At 50.6% G+C, this 23,032-nt stretch overlaps 1 protein-coding gene across 1 annotated transcript in view; it reads right to left on the reverse strand.

The window, feature by feature from the left end:
* Window positions 1-12,869, reverse strand: part of Tmc7 (transmembrane channel like 7) — a 50,864-nt gene extending 37,995 nt beyond the window's left edge. The window contains exon 1 of the mRNA XM_051149292.1: window positions 12,766-12,869. Coding sequence (XP_051005249.1) covers window positions 12,766-12,829 — 64 coding nt within the window. The 5' untranslated portion in view covers window positions 12,830-12,869. The remainder of the gene's footprint in view (window positions 1-12,765) is intronic.
* Window positions 12,870-23,032: the final 10,163 nt, after the last annotated feature.

Below are 23,032 nucleotides of genomic sequence, written 5' to 3' on the forward strand. Positions count from 1 at the left end.
CACAGCATGCCTGCAAAGAACGGCTTCAGCCATACATGGTGCTGGGCTCCCTTAGGGCTTTGCTTCCCACTCTCAGGTTTGTGGAACTCTGGGTAAGAAGGGACCTTGTGGGTCATGGAGAGTCTGCCAGTTACTGTGGGGATTACAATAGTGTCCTCTTTTCCCACATGGAACAGGTTCCAAAATGCCAATGGATGCCTGAAACAAAGAACATTATAGAACTCTCTCTATACTACACACACACACACACACACACACACACACTCACACACACACCACTTAAGTGTGTGTATATTGCTAAAAATGAAGTCAGAACCTTGGGCATGTTAGGCAAGTATTCTATCACTGAGCAACAATGCCTGCTCTGTCTTTCCCATCAAAGCTAAACATTTATCACAGTGTGTGTGTCCTCAGCTTTTGCAGTTCCTTATCGTGTGTGTGTGTGTGTGTGTGTGTGTGTGTGTGTGTGTGTGTGTGTAGAGGGGGTCATCTTGCACCTGCTTGCAGGTGTCTGAAGGGGCCAGAAGAGAGCATCAGATTCCCTGGGGCTGGAATTACAGGAAGTTGGGCGCTGCCTGATACCAACACTGGGAACTAAACTCCCGACCCTCTGCAAGATCGGGGCTTGCTCTTAACCACTGAGCCATCGCACCAGCCCAGCTATCAATGCTTTGGTGTGATGTCAAAGCCATCATGGATTTCTTAGAGAGGGGACACATTCTGTCGCCTTAGCAAGCTCAGCACACAGTGTTCATCTCTTTTGTTGTCTTTCTTTTTTTCCCCTGTCAAACTTGCCCTCTCCCCCCTCCCCACCACCCTCCCCCCACCATTCCCCCTCCCCCCACCCCTCTCCCACACGCCCTGCAGGAAGCACTTGGGCTTCTCTTACATGGCTTCCTGGTGATACTCTGGTGAAACAGGAGGGACTTAAATGCGGACGCTCCCATGGGACCACAGATACCAGTAGGTGTTGTATACAGCACAGACACACTGGCAATTCGTGTCAAACAAAGCAGGAGCCATGTGATTCATCACTGTATTTGAAATGTATAAGCTTTTTCAGCAACTATTATTCACAAAAAAAAAACCTCAGATAATGGGGCTGGGGGCAACTCTGACTCACTTAGCTGTGAGCTAGGCTAGGACTCTGGAGAGAATAAAGGTTTGCTCTCTGTGTGATGATATTCCTCCCACTTCCTTCAACCTCCTGAGGGCCCACTCTACCACAGTCATCTCCGCCCTTAACCCAGGCTGTTTAATGGATGTTGTCTCTGTCCTTTCTCAGGGACCCCACCTCTCTGCACCACCACTGACTCCTCAGGGTCTGCACAGGGCTTGGCACATGATACCTGATCATGAATGAACGAATGAACAAACGAAGGAATGAACGAACAAATTGGAAGTGGATGAACGCAGTGCCGAGGACACAGTGTTCAATTATTTATGGAGCTTTTGATCAAAGTATGTGGTTAGAACCCCAGAGAGCAGAAACCAAGGGGAAAGGCAAGCACGGCGCATTATTCTTTCCTATACGATAATAAATCTTTACAGCTGAAATAAAATTTGTCCTTGTTTTTCAGAGAGTTTCTCTATGTAGCCCAGGCTAACCTGGGGCTCACTCTGTAGCCCAGGCTGGTTTCAAACTCACGATCCTTTAGTCTCAGCCTCTCTAGGCCTCAGATTACAGGTGTGAGCCACCATTCCTGCTCCACATTGGAGCCCTTTAAAGGGGAAACAAAAAAGAAGCTGGCAGAAAACACTGATTCTACTTGATGTTCTTGTTTCAGATTCTTTCCACAGACTTGTTTATGGAAATGCACTTTGGTCTGTCAGGAAAACAATCCATTGTTCTCAAACAATCTGTGATAACAGAACCCAGGGACACTGGCTACCGGGTCTGTTTACACCCATTCCTGGACACTCCCTGTGGTTTGATGTCACAAGAGGTAGGAAGCCTGACAAATGCACATACAGATTCCAAAGGCTTTTAACTAGGATTTTTCTAGAATTCAGACTCTAAAAGTTGCCACAAGATACCCACCAGTATGTTATCATGATGGGTCAGCAGGTAAGGAAAACAAGGAGAAACAGCTATGCTGGCCATCTTAGGAAAGGCTATCAAAGAAAGCAGCAAACGCAAAGGCCCTGAGGCAGGTGGAGCTCGGCAGGTTTGAGAAACAATATGGCGGGAGAGTCAACAGGGAAGACAGCAGGTCATGGGGGTGAGGGGCCTTGAGTATCATGGAAGACATTTGCTTTTGTCTGATAAAGTAGGAGCCATGAAGGGTTTGTGGCAGAAGAACGCTGCTCTGACTGGGCTTAGGAAGGGGTCACTGTGCTACCACTGTCTCTACATGGTAGCATGGACGTGGCTGAAGCAAGGAGGTAGAATACTGGTTGCTTTTTGCCAGCTTAACATAAACCTAGACAGATATGAGAAAAGGGAACCTTTCTTACTTTTTAGATTTATTTATGTGTATAAGTGTTTTTGCTCGTGTGTGCACCACGTGGATCCCTGGCGCCCTCAGAGAAAGAGGGAATCTCCATCAGATTGGCCGGTGGGATGATTGGTGTGCAGGACATTTTCTTGATTAATGAATGATGTGGGAGAACCCAGCTCATTGTGGGTAGGGCCGTCCCTCTCCAAGTGATCCTGGTCCTGGGGTGTATAAAAAAGCAGGCTGAGCAAACTCGGGAAACAAGCCTATAGGCAGCTTGCTTTGTGGCCTCGGCTTCAGTCCCTGCCTCTGGATTCCTGCCTTGCGTTCCTGCCTCCAGGTTCCGTCCTTGCGTTCCTGCCCTGACCTCCCTTAGTGATGGACTGTGACCTGGAACTGTAAGCTGAAATAAACCCTTTCCTCCCCAAGCTGCTTTTGTTCACGGCCCTCAGCAACAGGAACCCAGGACAGGAGGGAGAGTTCTGTTTGTGGGGTCGTTAAGCAGCTGAAGTGTGACGGAGGAAACGCAGCTTTCATTTGGTCACATGTCCAAAGCTACCTGTGGCTGGTGCTATGGGGATATTGTGGAAGAGCCTGTCCTCCTGGAGCCCAGAGCCTAGGGAGGAGCCTGGAGAAGCGTCCTCTGCCCTCCAGAGGCCTGGACAGCGGGTTAGGAAGACAACCTGAGTCACATCAGCTGGTATCAGATACCGGGCCAGCAAACAGCCGGCGGGAGCAGGTGACTAACTCAGCAATCAGAGCTGCCACTGGGCCAAGTGCCTAGATTACCTAGCTGTCAGGCCAGATGAGAGTTGAGTGTGCTGGCTACGGGCCAGTTCCTGTGAGTCAGTGTGTCTGATGATGTGTCAAGGCATGCAGGGCAGAGCCTTGCCTCCCTAGCCACCTGCCTGGTGCTGAATCCCAGCTCCTCCTACCTGTGTGGGTGAGCAGCAGCCATCCTGTCCACCCTGTGCTTCTGCCTTCCCACCTATAGCGGGGACAGCTGTCCCGAGAGTAGTCGGCTCCCGTATGTAAAGGTTTAGACAAGCGGCAGAGAGAAAGTCACGTGCCCCAAGTCTCTTCTGCCCACATAGCAGGAAGGAGCGCCAAGTGTAAGTCACAGCTGTGCCTAACAAAAGCTTATTCACAAAAGCAGGTGGCAGCTGATGTGGCAAGACACGTGTGGAAGCCCGGACTTACCATTCATTGATAAACTTAGTGCTTGAGACGATTTGCCATGTGCATGGGAGGTGTCTTCTTGGTAGGGGCCAGGCTAGTCCTTAGTGGACTTTCTTCTCTCCAAGACTGCTCCAAAGCCAGACGCTGTGGCAGGAGGATTGAGAGCTTGAAGCCAAGTCTGGGTGAGGCCCTTTCTCAAAATAAACAAATGGAGCTGCAGAAATGGCTCTGCTGGTAAAGTGCTTGCCTGGCAAGCGCAGGTACCTGAGTTCAATGCCAGGACCCACATGAAATAGCTGGGCACAGTGACATGTGCTTGTAATCCTAGCATTGAGGAGGCCGAAGCAGGGGATGCCTGGAGGCAGCCTTTGGCCTAGCTGCTTGGTGAGTTCTAGGCAAGTGAGAGACCTGGGTAAAAAAATGAAAAAGGATGGCACCTGAGAAACATTACCCAAGGTTGTCTTCTGGCCTCTATGTGCATGTGCACCTGCAGGAACATGCGTTTGTGTGCATGTGTGTGTGCGTGTGTGTGTGCGGGCGTGTGTGTACACACCTGCCTCAGGATGGTTTCCTAGGCCCTCTCACATCAATCCCCAGACCAACTACTCTGTCACAGATGTGGCCACAGGCCAATCTGATAGGCAGTCCCTCAGCTGGGGGGGGTCCCTTCTTCCCAGGTGATTCGGGTTGTGTCAAGTTGACAATAAACACTAACCAGGACTAGGCCTTACTTCACTCTGAGTTTCTGAAAGAACTTGAGAAAAGTTACATCACAGACTCCACAGGCACACACAGCCCCAGGCCTGCAGAATTGGCACCAACAGCCTCCGGCTTGCCTGGACTGGGCCATCCTTCTTCCTCTAAGATCTACTGGAGGCCTCTTCACACACAGCAAAGGCTGTTCACTGTCACTAACGCTTCCACATTGCTCACTGGGATGCCAGGGGGAGGATCCTTTAGAGTCTCGGGGACCTCAAAGCCAGGTGCAGCAGGATTTTGATGTCCAACACAGGGAAACTCAAAACCAGTCAGAAGTGAAGCAAAGTTGGCAAGCCTACTGATTGGAAAGACAGACTTGAAATTGGAAAGACAGACTGGAGAGTCCAGTGCAGGTAGGAGAGGGTTGTGGGGGGCAGGCTCGCCCCCACCCCCACACCTCAGCAGCCATTATGGATACAATTCAGGGGCTTCCAAGCTATTCCATTTGTAAGTCTGGATACTAGAGGAAGCCCATACTGGCTTGAAGACATCGCAGAGCTGTGTCTCCAGAAGAGACACAGCTTGCAGCTGGGAAAGCGAACACTAAAAGAAATAAAACACAACTAAGGAGATCCTTTCTTGCTGGACTTAAGGCCTCATTTGGAGGGCGGAGTTTCTTTTTACAGCCCCCTCTATTTTTATTTTACGTGCATTGCTGTTCCCCTTCCCCCTCCACACACCACATATACATCTGTGTGATAATACCAGATCTCTTGCAACTAGAGTTACAGAGTGGAGAGTTACCATGTGAGTGCTGGGAACTGAACCTGCAACCTCTGGAAGGGCAGCCAGTGCTCTTAACCACAGAGCCACCTCCCCAGCCCCCAGCTAGACAAAGATCTACCATCCCTGTGTGCACTGCTCAGAAAGGGGAAGGTGGTGCTGTAAACCTGGGAGTGAGCCAGCGAGGAGCAGAAATCAGGACCATGAGTTGGGGGTGGGGGAGAGCAGAAATCAGAACGAGTGGGGGGTGGGGGTAGAGGGGTGGGGGGTGGTCCTTTTTCTCCTCATGTAACTTGGTCTTTCCTTCCTTCTTCCCTCCCACTCTCCTTGCGCCCCCTTTGCCTGAGACAGAGCCAGAACCTGGCTAGGCTGACAAAGATGGCCTCCAAGCCTTAGTACCCCCCTTATTCCCCTGCCTCCTGCTGATGACTAGCCACAGGTACCTTACTTGGTTCTTCTCCTACATTGTTTAAGTTTGGTTTCTAACATTACATTTACCGATTGTGTGTAGGGCCGTGTACCAGGGAGCACATGCATGTAGCAAGACCACTGTCCAGCTCAGTAGATGACTTTCGGGAGTCCTCTCCTCCTACCATGTGGACCGCAGAAAAATCAAACCCAAGCCACCAGGCTTGATTGACAAGCGCCTCTGCTCACTGAGCCACCTCACTCGCCCTGGTTTGCCTTCTGAGACAAGGCCTCGTATATCCCAGGTTAGTGTCAAACTCACTATGGAGCTGAGAATGACCCTGAACTCCTGACCCTCCTGTGCCTACCCCTATTTTCTAACTAGCTCTCCTGCCCTCTGCCCTTCCAGTCCCCTCTCTGAAGCTTTCTTCCACTTGTGCTGCCAGCAAAGGGCCCCCAAACACATTTTATATCCTCCTGCCTTAGCTCAGAGTCACTTCAGAGGCCCTGCCCCATCTGGGCTGGTACTGCCACCCTGCTCCCCCCACCCCTGCGTGTTATTTCTTTCATGGCACTTAGGCTCCCTTGGGTTGCTTTTTCCTATCCTTCCCTCTATTGCTTACTCCCTTGACCTGGAGCGCTGTGTCCTGTCTCTTCCAGGCTACCTCCCCAGGGGTCAGTCCAAGGGCCTGACTAGAGCTGGCCCAGCTCCCTCCTCCTACTTCTGGGAGGGTACCCCAAGTACACAGCCCAGGTTGGCTGGGTGGTCCTAGACCCAAACAATCTTCCTTAGGAGAGAGTAGCCAGCTTGCAATGAAGTCACATCCCTGCAAAGCCATTTCCCCCTTTTATCCCTCCAAAGTTTTCACTTCCTGAAAAAAAAAAAAAAGAAAGAAAAAAGAAAGAAAGCCACCTCTAATCTGGGCCCCAGTTGCTGGGCAGAGCTGGGCTCCTACAGACAGAGGGGCAAAAATAGCTCAAGAGAACCAGTCCCCAAGAGAGATTGTCCTGGCTGAAAAAAGCATAAGTGATCTCCAGCCTAGTCCAGAACATTTCACCCTCCTCACACACCTAGAAGGGTGATGGGTCACTCACCGGATGAAGGGCTCAGTGAATAAGGGAAGACATAAACACTACAGGTCAATAGCTTATGTGGCTTTGTATTTATTGCGGTGGAGTAGGCTTTCCTTGGACAGAAGCAAAAAACAGTCTTAAGTCCATGCAAATGCCTGGTGGTGCATCTGCAGAGTTCATGAAACCTCATCCCATTAAGGTTACAAACAAAATTACTCACAGAGCTGTCAGAGCTCTGGGACAATATCCCAAAACATGCTTCAGAATCTCAAGTCCAAGCTCCAAGGCAAGACACACACACACACACACACACACACACACACACACACACACAAAACTTCTCTTGCCCATGGGCCATCATGAAAACTAGAATCCTTTGATCCCAAGACAGAAGTAACTTGACTTTAAATCTCCCCAGCCTGTCAAGAAGACAAGAAGGAATTCTCCACCTTTGCTTGACAGGTGCTGATGGGGATCTTAAGGGGGAACCTGCCTGGTGACCTGAGAAGCCAGTGCCCTGCCTGGCCTATTAGCACAGCTCACACACGGCCTTGCTGCGCGTGCCTCACGGTTCTCCAGGGCTATGTGGCTTCGCCACCTAAGCAGCAAAATGGAAACCTAGATCTTTGGGTCTTCAAGTGTATAAAACAAACAAACAAAAAAACCTTTGATGTAGTCAGGTGTAGCCTACTGTAAAATGCCAGCACTGAGAGAGACAGACAGAGGAGGACGGCAGGTTCAAAACTAGACCAGGCTACGCTCAGACCCTGTGAGAAAGAAAGGGGAAAAAGAAAAAAAGAAGAGGGGCAAGGGCGAGGTTTTCCAACAACAACAACAACAACAAAGCTGTGCCCAGGAAGAGCCCAGGGGTTGTGTGCATATACAAAATGTGCCAGACAGTAGAGCTTTAGTCACCTGGTGAAAAGGGTTCGGAGCACTGTTTCCTGTGTCCGTGAGTGAGCTCGGATGATATGCTGAGAGGAAGCCACTAAGCACTCAAATCAATGTCTAGACAGGAGGTCCATAGATAGAGGTAGAAGTGGGCTGGCTGCATGAGCCTGAGGAGGGGGAGGGGACAGCAGGATGGAGTCTCCTTGGGGTGATGGAGATGCTCTGAAACTAGTGAGACCTAGTCAGACCATCCATCCTCCTGACGCAGAGGAGACTAGTAACATCCGTGCTATGAAAGATTTACTAATTAACGGGCTTGAGAAATATGAAGTTACACAAAGTAGCAATTAGCCGAAGGAGAGTCCAATATTGCTGGGGCAATATAAAAGGGCAGACCCTCCTCATGGCTCTCTTTACCTCGCTCTCCTCTCTCTCTCTCTCTCTCTCTCTCTCTCTCTCTCTCTCTCTCTCTCTCTCTCTCTCCCCCCCCCCTCTCTGTCTTCCCCTCTACTCTCTACCCTCTTTCTGTCTCTCTCAGTCTCTTTCTCTCTGGTGTACCCCTCCCCCTTTCCTTTTCCCTGCTCATTTAATAAGCTCATATAATCTAATATCTGCTGCCTGGTACCTCATCTTCTTATTTTCTTTTATAAACTTAAAGAAAATATGACTGGAGATTAGCAGTGCACTAAACTAGGCTTGCTAGAAACTGTAGAAAGAAAAAATGTGGACATGATTGAAGTTTTGGGTTGTGGAGAAAGTTTCTGCTAAAGTTTATTCACCACAATTGACCTCCAATCAGGCTGCATTCCCATAACAAAAGGAGACAGCCCTGACTCACTACCAGCCATTAGACTCCTCCCACATCAAAGAACAGGCCCTTCCGGGCAGCTCAAGGGGCAAAGCAGGTTTGCAGCCCTCATTAAGTCCTGTTCTGCAGTTAAGTCCCCTGAGCACTTACCAGGAAAAGCACAGTCCTGCCAGGTGGACAAGACGGACCTGGGTAACAAGCATTCGAAAAGAACACTGGTTGCTAAATAATATTAAGAAAAAATTCTGACAGCATCATTGCTCTGTAAATCTCCCATCCGCCAAAGTGTCCAGACTTGCAGTCTCCTGTCTCTGTCTAAATTGTTCAAACTGTGTGACTTAGGGCTGGAATGAAAGAGATTTAAGGATGACAGTGTATGTGAAAAGTGCAAGCCTACTGTGTGTAAGTTAGTAACACCTTCTGCTCTGGCAAGCTCCTCTTTGGGCCCAGCCAGAATGGGATGCAAGGTATCCTTAACCCCCTGAGTGTGCAAAACGGGTTCTCACTGGGGAGTGGGTGTGTGCGTGCTGGGGTGGGGGCTTACACAGCGGATTCTCACTTAGGGGGTACAGAGTGGGTTCTCACTGGGGATGGGAGAGCATGCAAAGTGGGTTCTCATTGTGGGGGGATGTCGGATAGGTTCTCGCTGGCAGTACACAGGAGAGCACATAAACAAAGTAGCGTGATAAGGTGATCCTTTCATAAAAGGGTGCACTAAGGCTCACACTGGGCGAGCAAGCATAAGGGACAGAAAGTTTGCTTTTATTCTAACAGAAATCCTGTGTCCCACCTGGTTCTCCCTGCCCCATCCCCCATGTCTGGGGTTGGACCTCCGAGTCTTTCATGATTGCCTAGTTTTAAAGGAACCCATGCAAAGGAAATGAAGGAAAGTAAGAGGTGTGTGGTGAGGTCACTTCTTAAAGTCTGATAACACACCAGGGTGTGGTGAGGTCACTTAAAGTCTGATAACACACCAGGGTGTGGTGCTGCACGCCTTTAATTCTAGCACTCAGGAAGCAGAGGCAGGCAGGCAGGTCTCTGTGGGTTCAAGGCCAGCCTGGTTTACATAGTGAGCTCCAGGGCAGCCAAGGGCTACATAATGAGACCCTGTCTCAAGCTGACAAACATACATATAGATTTTGACAACACAGTAGGACCTTTATATAAGCAAGTTTTAGCCAGTTGGAGGGGAATGAAAACTTTTGCATAAAGATTTCAGAGTGGGAGAGATAAAAAGATTTAAAAATTTTGTGCCAAACAAAAGTTTTACAGTGTTTAAGAGAAAAGAGTAATATTAAATGTTTCTTGCAGGAGGGAGGAAGGGAGGGTGGGAGGGTGGGAGGAAAGTTTGGAAATGAGGCAAGAAGGAGGGAAGCCAACTACTTGTCTGTAGACTCCCAGTGAATAGTTTCGCTGTGTGGTGCTGGGACCCTGGGGGGGGGGGGGAGACACTGGAAGAGATGCTGTGGCCATGACTACAAGGGAAGGCTGGGGTCTTCTCCAGCAGGCTGGACAGGGCTGCACCCCTGTCAGAAACTCCACCTTATCAATGTGGAGGTGAAGAAATTTGCATAAGTCCAGCTCTGAGAGGCAAAGGGGGGTTTTGAGCCAAGTATGTTTACCCCCACCTCCACCCCAAGTCTCTGCTCTTAAAAAAATGGTAACCCGAACAGTCATAGGGGAGGGGAATAATGGGAAAATGGGGGGGGGGGAGGAATGGGAGGATACAAGGGATGGGATAAACATTGAGATGTAACAAGAATAAATTAATAAAAAAAAAAAAAAAAAATGGTAACCCAAGCCGGACGTGGTGGCACACGCCTTTAATCCCAGCACTCGGGAGGCAGAGGCAGGCAGATCGCTGTGAGTTCGAGGCCAGCCTGGTCTACAAAGTGAGTCCAGGATGGCCAAGGCTACACAGAGAAACCCTGTCTCGAGAAAAAAAAAAAAAAAAAAAGTAACCCAGAGCCAAAGAGTAAGACTGAGGTCAAGTGTCTGCTTAGCATGTGTGAGCCTAAGTTTGATGCCAGCTCAAGTGTGGACACACACACACACACACACACACACACACACACACACACACACGAAGAGGAGTCAGCCAGGTGTGCAAAAACGCACCTGTCATCCCAGTACTGAGGAGGCTAAGGCAGGAAGACTATGAGCTCAAGCTCAGTCTGGGCTACATAGTGAGTCCCAGGCAGGCCCGAGCTGCTTAACAATTTAAAAACAACAACAACAACAACAACAAAACGAATTTAGCTAGAGGAAGGAAGAATCCCTGCCCCCCACGGGCGGGGGGAGCCCCAAGAGCATATAGTGGGGACAGAGTCCAGTCTGGGGCAGGGGTGGGGGGTGGGGCTTCTGGGAAGAAGTGACACCGAAGGAAGAGTCAGTGTTTGCACTTCATGAGGAAGGTCATGATCCCCAAGCTGGAGGGACAGGGGCTGCAACAGAACAGTGATAAGTGTGAGAGTGATGGGTAACAAAACAGACATGCAAATAGCATCACCAGAATGTGCCACGCAGGCACTGGTGAGCCCCCTAGGCCACCTTCTAAGAGCCCAGGGGCACAAAGAAGCACGGCCATAAATAACAGTTGAGGTGTCTTAGCATTGACCCCAGAATGGCCCTCAAGAGCCAATGCTCCCAATGCCTGGGTACTCACACCCAAGCCCAGCATCCTGCACACTGGGCAAGGCGACCCATGTGGCCAAGGAGCTGCTGCAGAAACATGGCATGGACTCAAGAACAGACCACAGGACACTACAGCTTCTGCTCTCTTGGAGTCATCTGCTCTGGGGAAGACCCAGGCCATCGTAGGGAAGCCCAAACAGCCCTGAGGAGGCCCATGCAGAGAGGAAGAGGCCCCTGCCAGCAGAGCCGGGTCGCCCCATACGACCAAGCCATGGTGGGAAGAACCCTCCAGAGTCCCAGTCAAAGGTGCAGGGCACTGCAAAGCCAGGTGCTCCTTAACTACAACCTTCCTGTAAGAGACTCAGGGGGCAGAGACCACCAGAGGGTTCCCTCCTGACTGCGCACACTGTGGCCTAGCACAGGATGGTTGCCTGTCTACACCACATGCTGCTACATTAGGAGACAAGAAGACAGCATCTGTCTGGAACAGGTAGTGTGGACCTGTATCCCGAGACACCAGGATAGGACGGATCATACGCCGAAGGTCAGCCTGGGCAACGTAGCCAGATCATGTCTCAAGTTTTAAAAAGTAGTGATGCGCACCTGTATACTTCCAGCATCAAGAGGCAAAGGCAAAAGTCCAAGGCCAGCCTGGATTGCATGAGATTGTGTCTCAAAAGACAAAACAAAACACACTTCAACAAGAGGCTGGGGGGGGGGGGGTGCGGTTCAGAGGTTCTTGTCTCACATGTGTGGGGCCCTGGGATTAATCCCCAGTATTTCAAAGCAAACAAAAACTTGCAGATATCCAAGGGGGACAGTTCAGCTATACGAGCCCAGGAACTGCTTAGAGTGGCCCTTCAACTCTCAGCAAAGATCCAACGTGAGACTGGCGACAGTGTGACAGGGTGTGCTGGAATAAGAGGAAGACTAGTGGACGCCATGGGATCTTGGGACTTCACCCACGGCTGGAAAGCTCTACAGGAGAAACGCCCCTACCCCTCACTGGGGGATTCTAGGCCTCTGACTGTTCCTGAAATAAGCTGACATCAGCCATGCTAAGACTGAGGAAGAAAAAGCTATCAAAGAGCCTCGCCTGATTTATCTTTTCTGAGCATTGTCCCAAGACTGGATCTTTCTATGACCTTGCCCCCCCCTCCCCCCCCCCCACACTGAACTTTTGTCTTGGTAGATACAATCTCACACTGAAACTCGCCTGCAGATAACATTGTGAGGTCTGGCTCTGGGCAGAAACAAAATAAATACAAACTACAAGGAAGCCTGCCTGAGGAGATTGGCAGCTCTACTATATATACTGGGCGGTGTCTTTACACATTTCTATAAAGTCTCAGGAAGCTGTATACTTGACTGTATGTTTAACACAACTAGGAAGAAATTTTTCCTGTGCTCAGTAGGCTATCGCGTTGACTGCTGTCTCGCTATGGTGGGGCTGTGCTGGGCATTTATTAATATCTCACTGTTTCTCAGCCAATCTGAGGCTCAGAGAGGGCAAGCCAGTTGGCAAAATTCACACAGCAATAAATGCTAGAGACAGACTGGCTTCTAAGTGGATCTAAAGGGACTATCTAGGGGCAGGGGGCTTGAGGCCAGCCTTTGGGGGCAGGCAGGTTATCACAGTTTCTTCACAGAACATGCGATCTAGAGGCTGTCCTGGGTCAGAAAGTCATTCTGTGGAAAGTGGGAACTGCCTCCCCAGCTCAGCAGGCAAGGCGAGGGGGAGCCTCCTCGCCCGGCAGGTCCACTGCTCACCGCTTTCCCCGCAGTGGTGCCTCGCGGGGGACCAGGTCGACCACCCAGCCTCCCCGCACGCATCCTCCTGCCGCGACCTACCTGGGTGTACGGCCCGCTGCCGGCTGGACCCGCGGCCCGGGTCGCCCGCGCTGCCCTCGCTCATCCCGGCTCAGCGAGGACCCTCCTGCCGCCCGGACCCGCGGCCCCGCCTCGTCTGGTTCCGGATGACGTCACAGAGGCGGGCGGGGCCGCTCCCACGGCGCGGGGTGTGGAACCGCCACCTCCAGGCGCCTCTCCCTCTTCTTTCTCTTCTCCCCCCCCCTTCCTTACTCCTTCTCCTCCCCTTTCCTCTTGTCCCAGTATCCCCTCCCCTCCTTTTCCCCCCTCCTCTCCCCTTCCTCTTCTTCCCTCCCTGCCTCTCTTCTGGTACTTTGAGACCCAGGCTGGCCAGCAACTCCTAACCGCCTGCCTCCACTTCCCAATTGCTTGGATTACAAGCTGCCCCACTCCCCCACCCCACCTGTTGTAAATTGTCATTTGGTAACAAGGATACTGAAAATGTGGAACGTTGCCATTTGTGTGTGTGTGTGTGTGTGTGTGTGTGTGTGTGTGTGTGTGTGTGTGTGTGTGTGTGTGTGTGTGTGTGTGTGTGTGTGTGTGTGTGTAGCAGCGCATAATTAAGTCAATGTACCTGACACTAAATATCAATGTGTGTGTAGAAAGCGCTCTAGAGGATACAGTTTAACTAGCTGGCATGGTTACTAGAGGGAAGAGCAGGTGGGGGAGGATTTGTAACATAAATTCCCCTTAGAAATGTTCTCTTTGCCAGGCATGGTGGCGCAGGCCTTTAATCCCAGTACTCCAGAGGCAGGCGGATCTCTGTGAGTTCGAGGCCAGCCTGGTCTATAAAGCAAGTCCAGGATAGCCAAGGCTAACACAGAGAGACCCTCTCTCAAAAAAACAAAAAAAAAAGTTCTTTTCACCAACAGCCCATACCTATATTCAAGCACAACTAAAACATAAAATTAAAAATAATGAGTGGGGCCAGTGAGATGACTCAGCAGGTAAAGGTGCTCACGGCCAGTTCCAGCCTCGGAATCTACACTGTGTAGGAGACGATAAAGTCCCATAGATGTCTCCTGCATGCATGCAGACACAGGAGAAATGCCAATAAATGAAATTTGGGGGATGTTCCTAATGTGCATCGGTGTTTTGCCTGCATGTATGTCTGTTTGAGGGTGGTGGATCCCCTGCAATTGGTGTGGATGCTGGAAATTGAACCCGGGTTCTCCAGATGACCAGCCAGCACTCTTAACCGCAGAACTGAGAAATATTCTTTAAAAAAAAAAAAAAAAAAGTGGGGCTTGAGCTGGGCATGGTGGTGCACGCCTTTAATCCCAGCACTTGGGAGGCAGAGGCAGGTGGATCACTGTGAGTTTGAGGCCAGCCTGGTCTACAAAGCAAGTCCGAGTCCAGGATACTCAAGGCTACACAGAGAGACCTTGTCTCAAACAAACAAACAAAGTGGGGCTTGAAAGATGGTTCATTGATTAAGAGCACTTCCTGCTCCCAGCACACAGGAGGCAGAGGCAGGTGGGTCACTGTGAGTTCAAGACCAGGTAGTCTACAAAGTGAATCCAGGATAACCAAGGCTACACAGAGAAACCCTGTCTTGAAAAACCAAACCAACCAAACAAAAAGAACACTTCCTGCTCTTCCAGAGGATTGGAGCTCAATTCCTAGCACCCACAACCACCCTGAACTCCAGCTCCAAGCGATCTGATATCCTCTTCTGACCTAGACAGGCACCTGCATGTACATAGTGTATGGTCACACAAGCACACACATACACATAAATAAAAATAATTCTTTAAAAAAGAGCTTGGAAGACAGACAGGCAGATGTCTGTGAATTTGAGCCAGCCTGGTCTACATAGCAAGTCCCAGGGAGGAGGAGGCAAGGGAGGAGGGAATGGGGACTCCATGGTCAGAGTTGCTGTCCCACCTTCTCAGGAAGCTGAGGTGGGACGATTGCTTGGGCCCAAGACCTCAAGGACACCTGGGCAACATAGGAGCCTCACCAAAGAAAGAAAAAAAAAAAAAAAAGTGGGGGTGGGGGAGGCGGGCAGCAGAGCAGGTGGCAACAAGGCAGAACGAAAAGTTCTATTTTGAGAATTGCTAAAAGGCTCAGACGCCAGCTGGCACCAGAGACCAAGCAGTGGCAGCCAAGGCAGCCAAGCAGGATCACCGAGTCTGTTTGAAGGTCACCGGTCCTCCCTCCCTGTGCCCTTTGCCGCCCTGGCACACCCTCCATATTTGCTGAGCCTTCTTCCTCGCTTGTCAGTTAGATAGTGTCTGTTGGCTGCTTACATGGTTTCTGTCCTTGTAGTTTCTCTGTCCTACTGGATGATTAATGCAGGATATTGACGCTAGCTTGGAACTCCAGAGCTCTAGAGACAGAGGCAGGACTATTATGAGCTCAAGTCCAATCTGGGTTATACAGCAAGACATGTCTCAAAACAAACAAACAAGCAAGAAAAATGAACCAGGATAGAGTGCTCGGATGTACATAGTGCATTTGTGTATAAACCGCAGCCCATCTCCATGGCTTGAGCCATTCCACCTCAAACAGAAATGTGTTTCCTACTGTTTTTCTTCATTGTCTGCCTTTCACTTTTACTTTTCATTACTTCCAGTTAATTTTGATTGTAATTTTATGAATATGGATGTCTTGTCTGTGTGTATGTCTGTGCACTATGTGTGTGCCTGGTGCCCACGCAGGCCAGAAAAGGGCATCAGAGACCCTGGAAATGGAGTTGCAGACAATTGTGAGCTTCCATGTGGGTCCTGGGAACCAAAACCAGGTTCTCTGGAGAAGCAGACAGTACTCTCAACTGCTCAGCCATCTCTCTAGGCCCTTAATGGTTTCCTGTCAATATTGTTTCTGAGGTCTCTTTAGCCCAGGCTGGCTGTGAACTCATTATACAGCCAAGGGTGACCTCGAACTCCTGCCCCCACCTGGCAAGTGCTGGGATTGCAAATGCTGCTACCATGCCCAGCTTCATTGTTAACTCTTCCAGAAAACTGCATTTGTAATAAAGAGATAGAAATTACTGAGCTGGGTGTAGTTGTTTGAGGCTAGCTTGCATAGTGAGACTCTGTGCCAAAAACAAAGAAGGGAGAGAGAAAGGAAGGAGAGAGGAATAGAAATGGAAGTTGTCATCATCACTATTTGTGTGTGTGCAGTGTTTTGTGTATGTGTGCAGGTACATACCCACAGGTCTGCTGAGGGCAGAGGTCACCTTTGGGTCTCACACCTCAGGAGCTTTCTATCTTGTATTAGTTACTTTTCTAACACTGTGATAAAACACCACACTCAAAGCAACTTAGAGAAGAAAGAGTTTATTTTGGGTTTATGGTTTCAGAGGGTTAGGGTCTGTGATGGCGGAGTGGAGGTAGCAGGCAGTGGGCAGCTGGAGCGGCAATTGAGTGCTCACAAGCAGGAGGCAGAGGGAGCTTAATCCCATGGCACAAGTCTGTTGAAAACTCTGCTCCCAGGAACACACTCCTCCAGCAGGGCCAGGCTTCCTCGTCCTTACCAAACAGCCCCACCACCCAGGGACCAAGTATTCAGACATCTGGGAGCCATTCTCATTCAAGCCAGTGCTCTGTGATTAAAGTCAGGGTCACACTGACTGGCTCAGCCATTTCAAGGTTTTTGGATACATGGGGGTGCTTAATGCATATCATCAGGGGACGTGCTGTGTGTCCATCTCCTCAGACTTACTTTTTCTTCTCCAGTGCACCTCCAAGCTCTCAAAACTACTCTTTGTAGGGAGGCAAGACCCTCCTGCCTGGATAGCCCCAGAAGATTGGCTAGTGCTGAGTGACACAAGGCTACCACCACCTGACCCTCTATGAACCTCTTTCTCACAACTGTGTCATTCAGTGGCATGGGATTCGGTTAGACTGGCTGACCAGGAGCCCCAGGGATCCTCCTGTCTCTGCTTCCAAGACTGAACACACTACAGCCAAGGTCTTACTCTGAGCCCAGACTGGCTTCAAACTTCCAATCGTCCTGCCTCGGTCTCCCAAGTGCTCGGACGACAGGCAAATGCCACCATGTCCAGCTAGAAGCTGCTATTTGAAACCTTTTGACAGAGACATGTGCTTGGCTCTGTTTCCTTTGACTAGACTCTCAATAGACAAACAGAAGACACCAAACCTATGCATTTATTAAAACCTTTAATATTTCCACACTTAACAATAATAACCACCCCAATGTCTAAGCCGTTGTGTGATTGAAGTTAAATCACCTCCCCACTCTACCCCCGGGTGAGGAGGTGGGGGTGGGCAGTCCTTGGTTTTCATGTTTGCATAAAGCCTGGGTTAGAGCCGTGATTCTAGGCTGGGGTGGCATCTGCCCTGGGGGTAGTTTGAGAGCCCTGGTGATCTAGGAATGCTTTTGATCTGAAGGGTGGAAGCCAGGTGTTCTCCAGCACCAAGCTAAAGGTCATCCTATCCCACACAACAGACATCCTGCTTCCTAGAAACTTGGTAACAAAAGCCTGAGCCAATGGCTAGAGAGATGGCTTGGCTGCTAACAGTGTATGCTGCCCTTCCAGAGGACTCAAGTTTGGTTATCAAGTTTGGTTATCATCCCCTCCCCCCATTCCCAGAAGGCACCTCACAGTTGCCTGGTAGCTCCAGTTCCATGGCATCCAACATCCCCTCCTGCTCTCCAAGGGCACACACATGTATATGGCAACTATACAAAGACACAGAGAATGCACATAAGTGAAAATTAGTAGGGGCTGGAAAGAGGGCTCAGCAATTCAGAGCACATGGAGATCTTGCAGAGGACAGTCAGTTGGTTCTAGAGAGGGCTCGACAATTCAGAACACACACTGTTCTTGCTGAGTCCAGTTGTCTGGTTCTCAGCAGCTAAATCCAGCAGCTCACAGGAATACCCCAGGGGATGGGACACCTCTGGCTGCTGTTGGCACCTACACTCACATGCACATACATACAAACCCTCACATACACAAACATACATAATATATATATATTTAAGTGAGACAAGAGCCTGCATTGCAGGAACAACTGTCTGGTATTTTGGCTTTCTTTCAACAAGAACTGCATTTTTCCAGAAATACAATAGCCCATACATTATAAGAAGAGTACTTACAATTTGGTCTCCAAGGTGGTCTTGGTCTTCCCTGTCTCTATTGACCCAGATCTGGAGAGGCAGCATTGGTGGTGGTTTTCCCCTGAAAGCCCTCTGTTGTGGAACACCGTCCTGCCGGCATGGTGGTCATCACCATCTTCACCAGAGCAGCTGTTTGACGACCCAATAGGGACCCTCAAGATCAGGTCTGTGGAGGTTCCCTCCTCAAAAGAGGACTTGGGGAGTGACAACAGACCCTCACCTGAGACTCCAGCTGGATGCACTTCTGTCCCTGCCGTTTATGGTCTCCAGGGATGCTAGGACAGAAGGTTAACGTGTGTGTGTGGGGGGGGGTGCATCTATACAGTTCAGCCATGCAGGGCTGGGACTTTGATGCGATGTGGCTATTTTAGGGTAGCCTCTCACCACATTCCTTTAGGGTGTGGGGCCTGGCAGGTGATAATAGGTCACTAGGGACGAACCGTTAGAAGTTATAACATAGGACTGGTTCAGGGACCAGCGACTCTGCATCCTGTCCATCACCTCCTAACACTGCTAGTCTACCATGCCTTCCCCCGCCGTGATGCCATGATGGGCTGAACGCCTTCTGTGACCACCACCCCAAGTAATCCTTTCCTCCTTGCGTCCTCAGGTGTTATGGCCACAGCATTAATAAAAGTAACACACACGGCCTTCTCCTTGCCGTTCCCACTCTCCTTGAGCCTCGATCCTCTTCTCTGTGTCTCCCTTTCTCACAGCATCTACCATCCTCTAGAAAAAGAAGCAACAGCTTGCTTCCCTGGTTATTGTGGCGTTGTCACTGTTGTCTTCCTGCCAATATGACCAATTTTATGACTGTCTGGGAACAATCCTGGGGTTTTATTCATGCTGAGTAAAATTATTAACCGAGCTATATCCCCGTCTCTTTTTTTTTTTTCAGACAGGATCTCACTATGCAGACTCAAACTTGACGTGCTTCAGCATCCCGAGTGGTGGATTGCAGGTGTGCACCGCCATACCCTGCCGCTTTGTGAATTTGAAGGCTTTGCTGATTCTGTTAGTCTGTTGGCAGGAACTCACACCACCTTCTCCACACTGCTGCCAGTGGAGCCCGGTGCCTCATGCATGCTGGGCATTGCTGCCTGCAGAGACTTCTGTGCCCTTTCAGTCATTTCCACTGTACCTGAGCCTAAGGGAGCGCTCACACTCGGCTCGGTCTTTGCCTTCATTCTGGAGTCTTCCATATGGACAAAACTTGGGTTAAGTAAGTGGGTATACTTTTCCCTCACTAACTGGCCTTTTATGTGATTTCTCATTACAGACAGAGGAGTGTCCCTTCTCTCTACACACTCTGGCCGCCTCACTTCCCAGAGCCTCTGCAGAAGTACATCCGGTCCATCTGGAAAACATTTACCTCCTACTGAGGACATCCACCTCTGCCCATTACCCACAGCCCTGCTACACTGTCCTGGGTCCCTGCTGAGTGCTGACTGCTGTGTTTCCGGGGGAAGGCCTTGGTTGAAATCTCCCAGGCAAGAGCTGAGAGCCGGGGCACTGAGGCTGCTCGCAGCCTATAAGGCAGCTGCCCAGAACACAGGCCCAGAAGCTCGGATGTGGGTGGAGGAGGGACATCTTGGCTATGCAGACAGCAGGACACTAACACACCCGGCAGCTCAGTCACCCTCTTAGGTATTTATTACAATGCCTGTACGTTTGTGCGTCCATATGAGGCCTCAAGCTCCAAGGGCTCCTATTGGGAGGACTAGTCTGTTCTGATGTGGCACTCTTCCAACCTTCTCATGTGCAGTCATGGTGGAGAATCAGACAGCCTTGGGTCAGCAGTCTGCTCTTCACTCTCTAGCTGTGTGACCCAAGGCGTGTTACCAAGCCTCCCGTGTTTCTGTTCCCTAATCTCTATTTCCCCCTCTCCCCGTTCCTCTTAGATAAGAGCTTGCTATGTAACCCAGACAGGCTTTGAACTCCCAGTGCTCCTGCCTCGGCCCCCAGAGTTCAGGGTCATGGTGTGCACGGCTGTATCTGACTCTCTTCCTCTATCAGTGAGCCTGGTCATGGAATCTGTTTCTCTGTTAAAGACTAGCATTAGCCGGACCTGGGTTTTGCACACGGGGAGACGGATGGGTTTGACTCCTTGTGTGACGTGGATCGGTGAGATCTGCATCCATGAAGCAGGCCCGGGGCTGCTGATGGGAAATTACTAAGAGGAATTATTAGGGCTGTGCTGATTCTTCGGTTGCTCTGACCAGATACAAGGTGAGGGAGGAAGGCCTTATTTTGGCGTGAGGTTTCAGAGGCCAGGAAGCAGAGATTGAGAAGCGGGAGAGGGGGCATGGGGGGGATTAAAGGAAGAGGTCGGGCACAGTGTAGCTTTCCCATGACCTACTTCCTCCACAGGGCCAGCCTCTACCTTCTACCACCCCCCAGTAATGCAATAGAGTTAAGAATTCATCAGGTCAGAAGCTGGACACAGCAGGGATGGCCTTCTCCATTTAACCCCGTAGGTGGCTCCCACTCCAATCAAGGCAGCGGCGGTGAAGACCACTGCTACCACAGGGAGACAAGGAGGTTTCTGTCTAGGCTGAGCCCAAGGGCTGTCGCTGCCGATAGATCAGGTGACAGATATCATCTAGGAAGGAGGCCCTACTCACTGAGGGGCAGCAGGTATGAGGGCCCCTTCTTGCTAAATGACCAAGCAGAGCAAGGATCTCTGCTAACACTGCCACCCACGGAGTGTACAGGCTGGCCTAGGCAGCAGTCAGGAGCTGCCATCCCTGTCAGGGGTCAGCCTGAGCTGAGCCCCCCAGGTCTGTGTGTCCCAGAACAAAGAACCGGACCAGGAACACATGAGAGTGGAAGAAGCAGAAAAGATTTAAGACAGAGAACATTCCCAGGAGTGGAAGTGGACCAGAAAGCTGAGAAAGAATAGAGGTGCTAACCGACCCCAGCTGGGAGTGCACTGAGCCTGTATGCCTCTCCTCTCCTCTCAGGAGAGCTCCTTGAAACCAGCAGCTAATCTGTCTCTGTCTCTGTCTCTGTCTCTGTCTCTGTCTCTGTCTCTGTCTCTGTCTGTCTCCCACCCCTACCCCACCCCCAGCAGTTGCTGTAACAGAAGATCCCACACTGGGGTAGTTTATAGAGGAAAAAGCATGTTTCTCTCAGTTTTCAGCTGGGAAGACATCTGTTCAGAGAAAAGTGACAAATTTAGATTCTGGAGCATTCCTGTGAAGCAAATTGCCCAGGGTACTTCAAAAATATCAATAGCTGGGGCAAGGGTGGGGATGGGGGTGGGGGGGTTGAAGGGTGGGGGGGTGCGAAGTGGAGGGTTGGGGGTGAGGGGGTGAGAGGTGGGGGCTGGGGTGTGGGCGTGTGGGGGTATGGGATGTGGGGGGGTGGGATGAGGTAGGAAGCTCTATGGTTTAAAGCTCTTGCACAATGAACACCCCAACACTGGTGGGGAGGGGAGAAGAAAGAAAGGGAAAAAAGAGGTAGCAAAAAGGATAGTGTAAGAAAGGGAGGAGGGGGCATCTGGGCTAAAGGTGAGTAAAGATGGCGCTGAGCTGGCCTCCTCTGCTTTCGCCTGCTGATGCTTGCGATCAGTGTGCAGCGGGAAGGCCTTTGCTTGATCTCCTGTGAGAGCATTAAGCTTGCCATGGGGACTGGGGGATGATGGCTGAGGGGAGGGGAGAGGGTGAGCAGGAGGGCGGAGGGGACGGGAGGGGGTAGAGCACTTGCTGCACAAGCGCCGCCCACATAAAATTGAGCTCAGTAGCACAGGTCTGCAATCGCAGCTCCTACAGTGAGAGGAAGGACAGGAGAAGCCGGAAGCCCCCCAGGCCAGCTAGTGAACGCAGCTGTGAACACCAAACTCTGCCTCTCACAGGTGGAAGGAAGACAACTGTGTCTCTCAGTGAACTCAGCTGGCTGCCAGCAAGCCCCAGTGCTTTCCTTTCTCTGTGCCCCTCACCCCCGAATGGGGTTGCAGGTGTGCCTGCACTCATGCCAGGCTCAGTACTGGGGAATCTGAGTTCAAGTCCCCATGATGGCAGCAAGTGATCTTGCGCACTGAGCTCCATTAATTTGGAGACCCGTTGTCCTAATTTACAGTCATGCTGCGCTGGCATTAAATAAGCGGGGCTGCCAGCGCTTTTGATGGCTTGTGATCATCTTGGAATGTGCACGTTGAATCTCAGCCTTTGGTGGGCCTCCAGCCTCCTCCATGCGCTGACTATTGGGAGATGGCTTTATGTGAGGAGGGTTAGGATTCTCAGGAATCACGACTTTCTGGTGGACCCAGTCATGTCAGCCAACCAGATGCACTCACATCCACAGCATGGCACAGACGCGACATAGGTCATGCGACCCTGAGGCCACATAGACCCAGACAGCACACGGCACCAGCTCTACAGCTTATAGACAGGCAGGCAGTGTTAGGCAGGTTCCATTTATCCCTGTCTGAATCTGCCTCTCCTTGTCTAGATTTGTATGCCTTTACACTTAAGACAAGATATGACTATGTTTTCTGGGCTGATCTGGAAGCCCAGGGCTCAAGAAGTCCGTTCTCCTGCCTGAGCCTCACTTGTAGCTTGGACTGTACCATGTATGTCCCTGCACACGGTTCAGTTTCCCTATTCACGAAGGCATCTCAGGTAGTTGTCTCATGTGAGAGTGCAGGATGTCAAGTGCCAGGCGGACTTCTAGTTTGAGTTTTTTGTTTTGTTTTGACCACTGAGCCCCCCTCTGAGACTGGGATAGCCCCTTAGTTTAGGTTAACTCCCTTCTTTGATGAAACCTCCCTTTTCTGCCTTACACCAGAGCCGTATGACCACAAGAGGACACCAGAGAGTGGCACGGGAGCCCTTCAGGCCACCTGGGGAACTTCACAAAGTTTGTTTTGATGGCAACCCTGAGTAAACACCATCCTCCCAGGAGAGGGCAGACCAAACCTGCATCTTAGTTATAACGAGTGCCCCTGAAGGTGGCCAGGGTTCTGTTGGGTCTCTGGGGAGTCTGATCTCTGGCTGCTGTGGAACTGTCACAGCTCCTCCCAGAAAAACACCCAGTCAAATCCTTTTTGTGACCCAGAGTCACCACCTTTCAAGTAGTGTTATACTTTACGGTCTTTTTCAGGCTAGCTGAAGATATTTGGGCAGAGCTGTAGGGGGGGGGGGGCAGTCGGCATTTA

Source organism: Acomys russatus, chromosome 7 (assembly GCF_903995435.1).
Source record: "Acomys russatus chromosome 7, mAcoRus1.1, whole genome shotgun sequence".
NCBI lineage: Eukaryota > Metazoa > Chordata > Mammalia > Rodentia > Muridae > Acomys > Acomys russatus.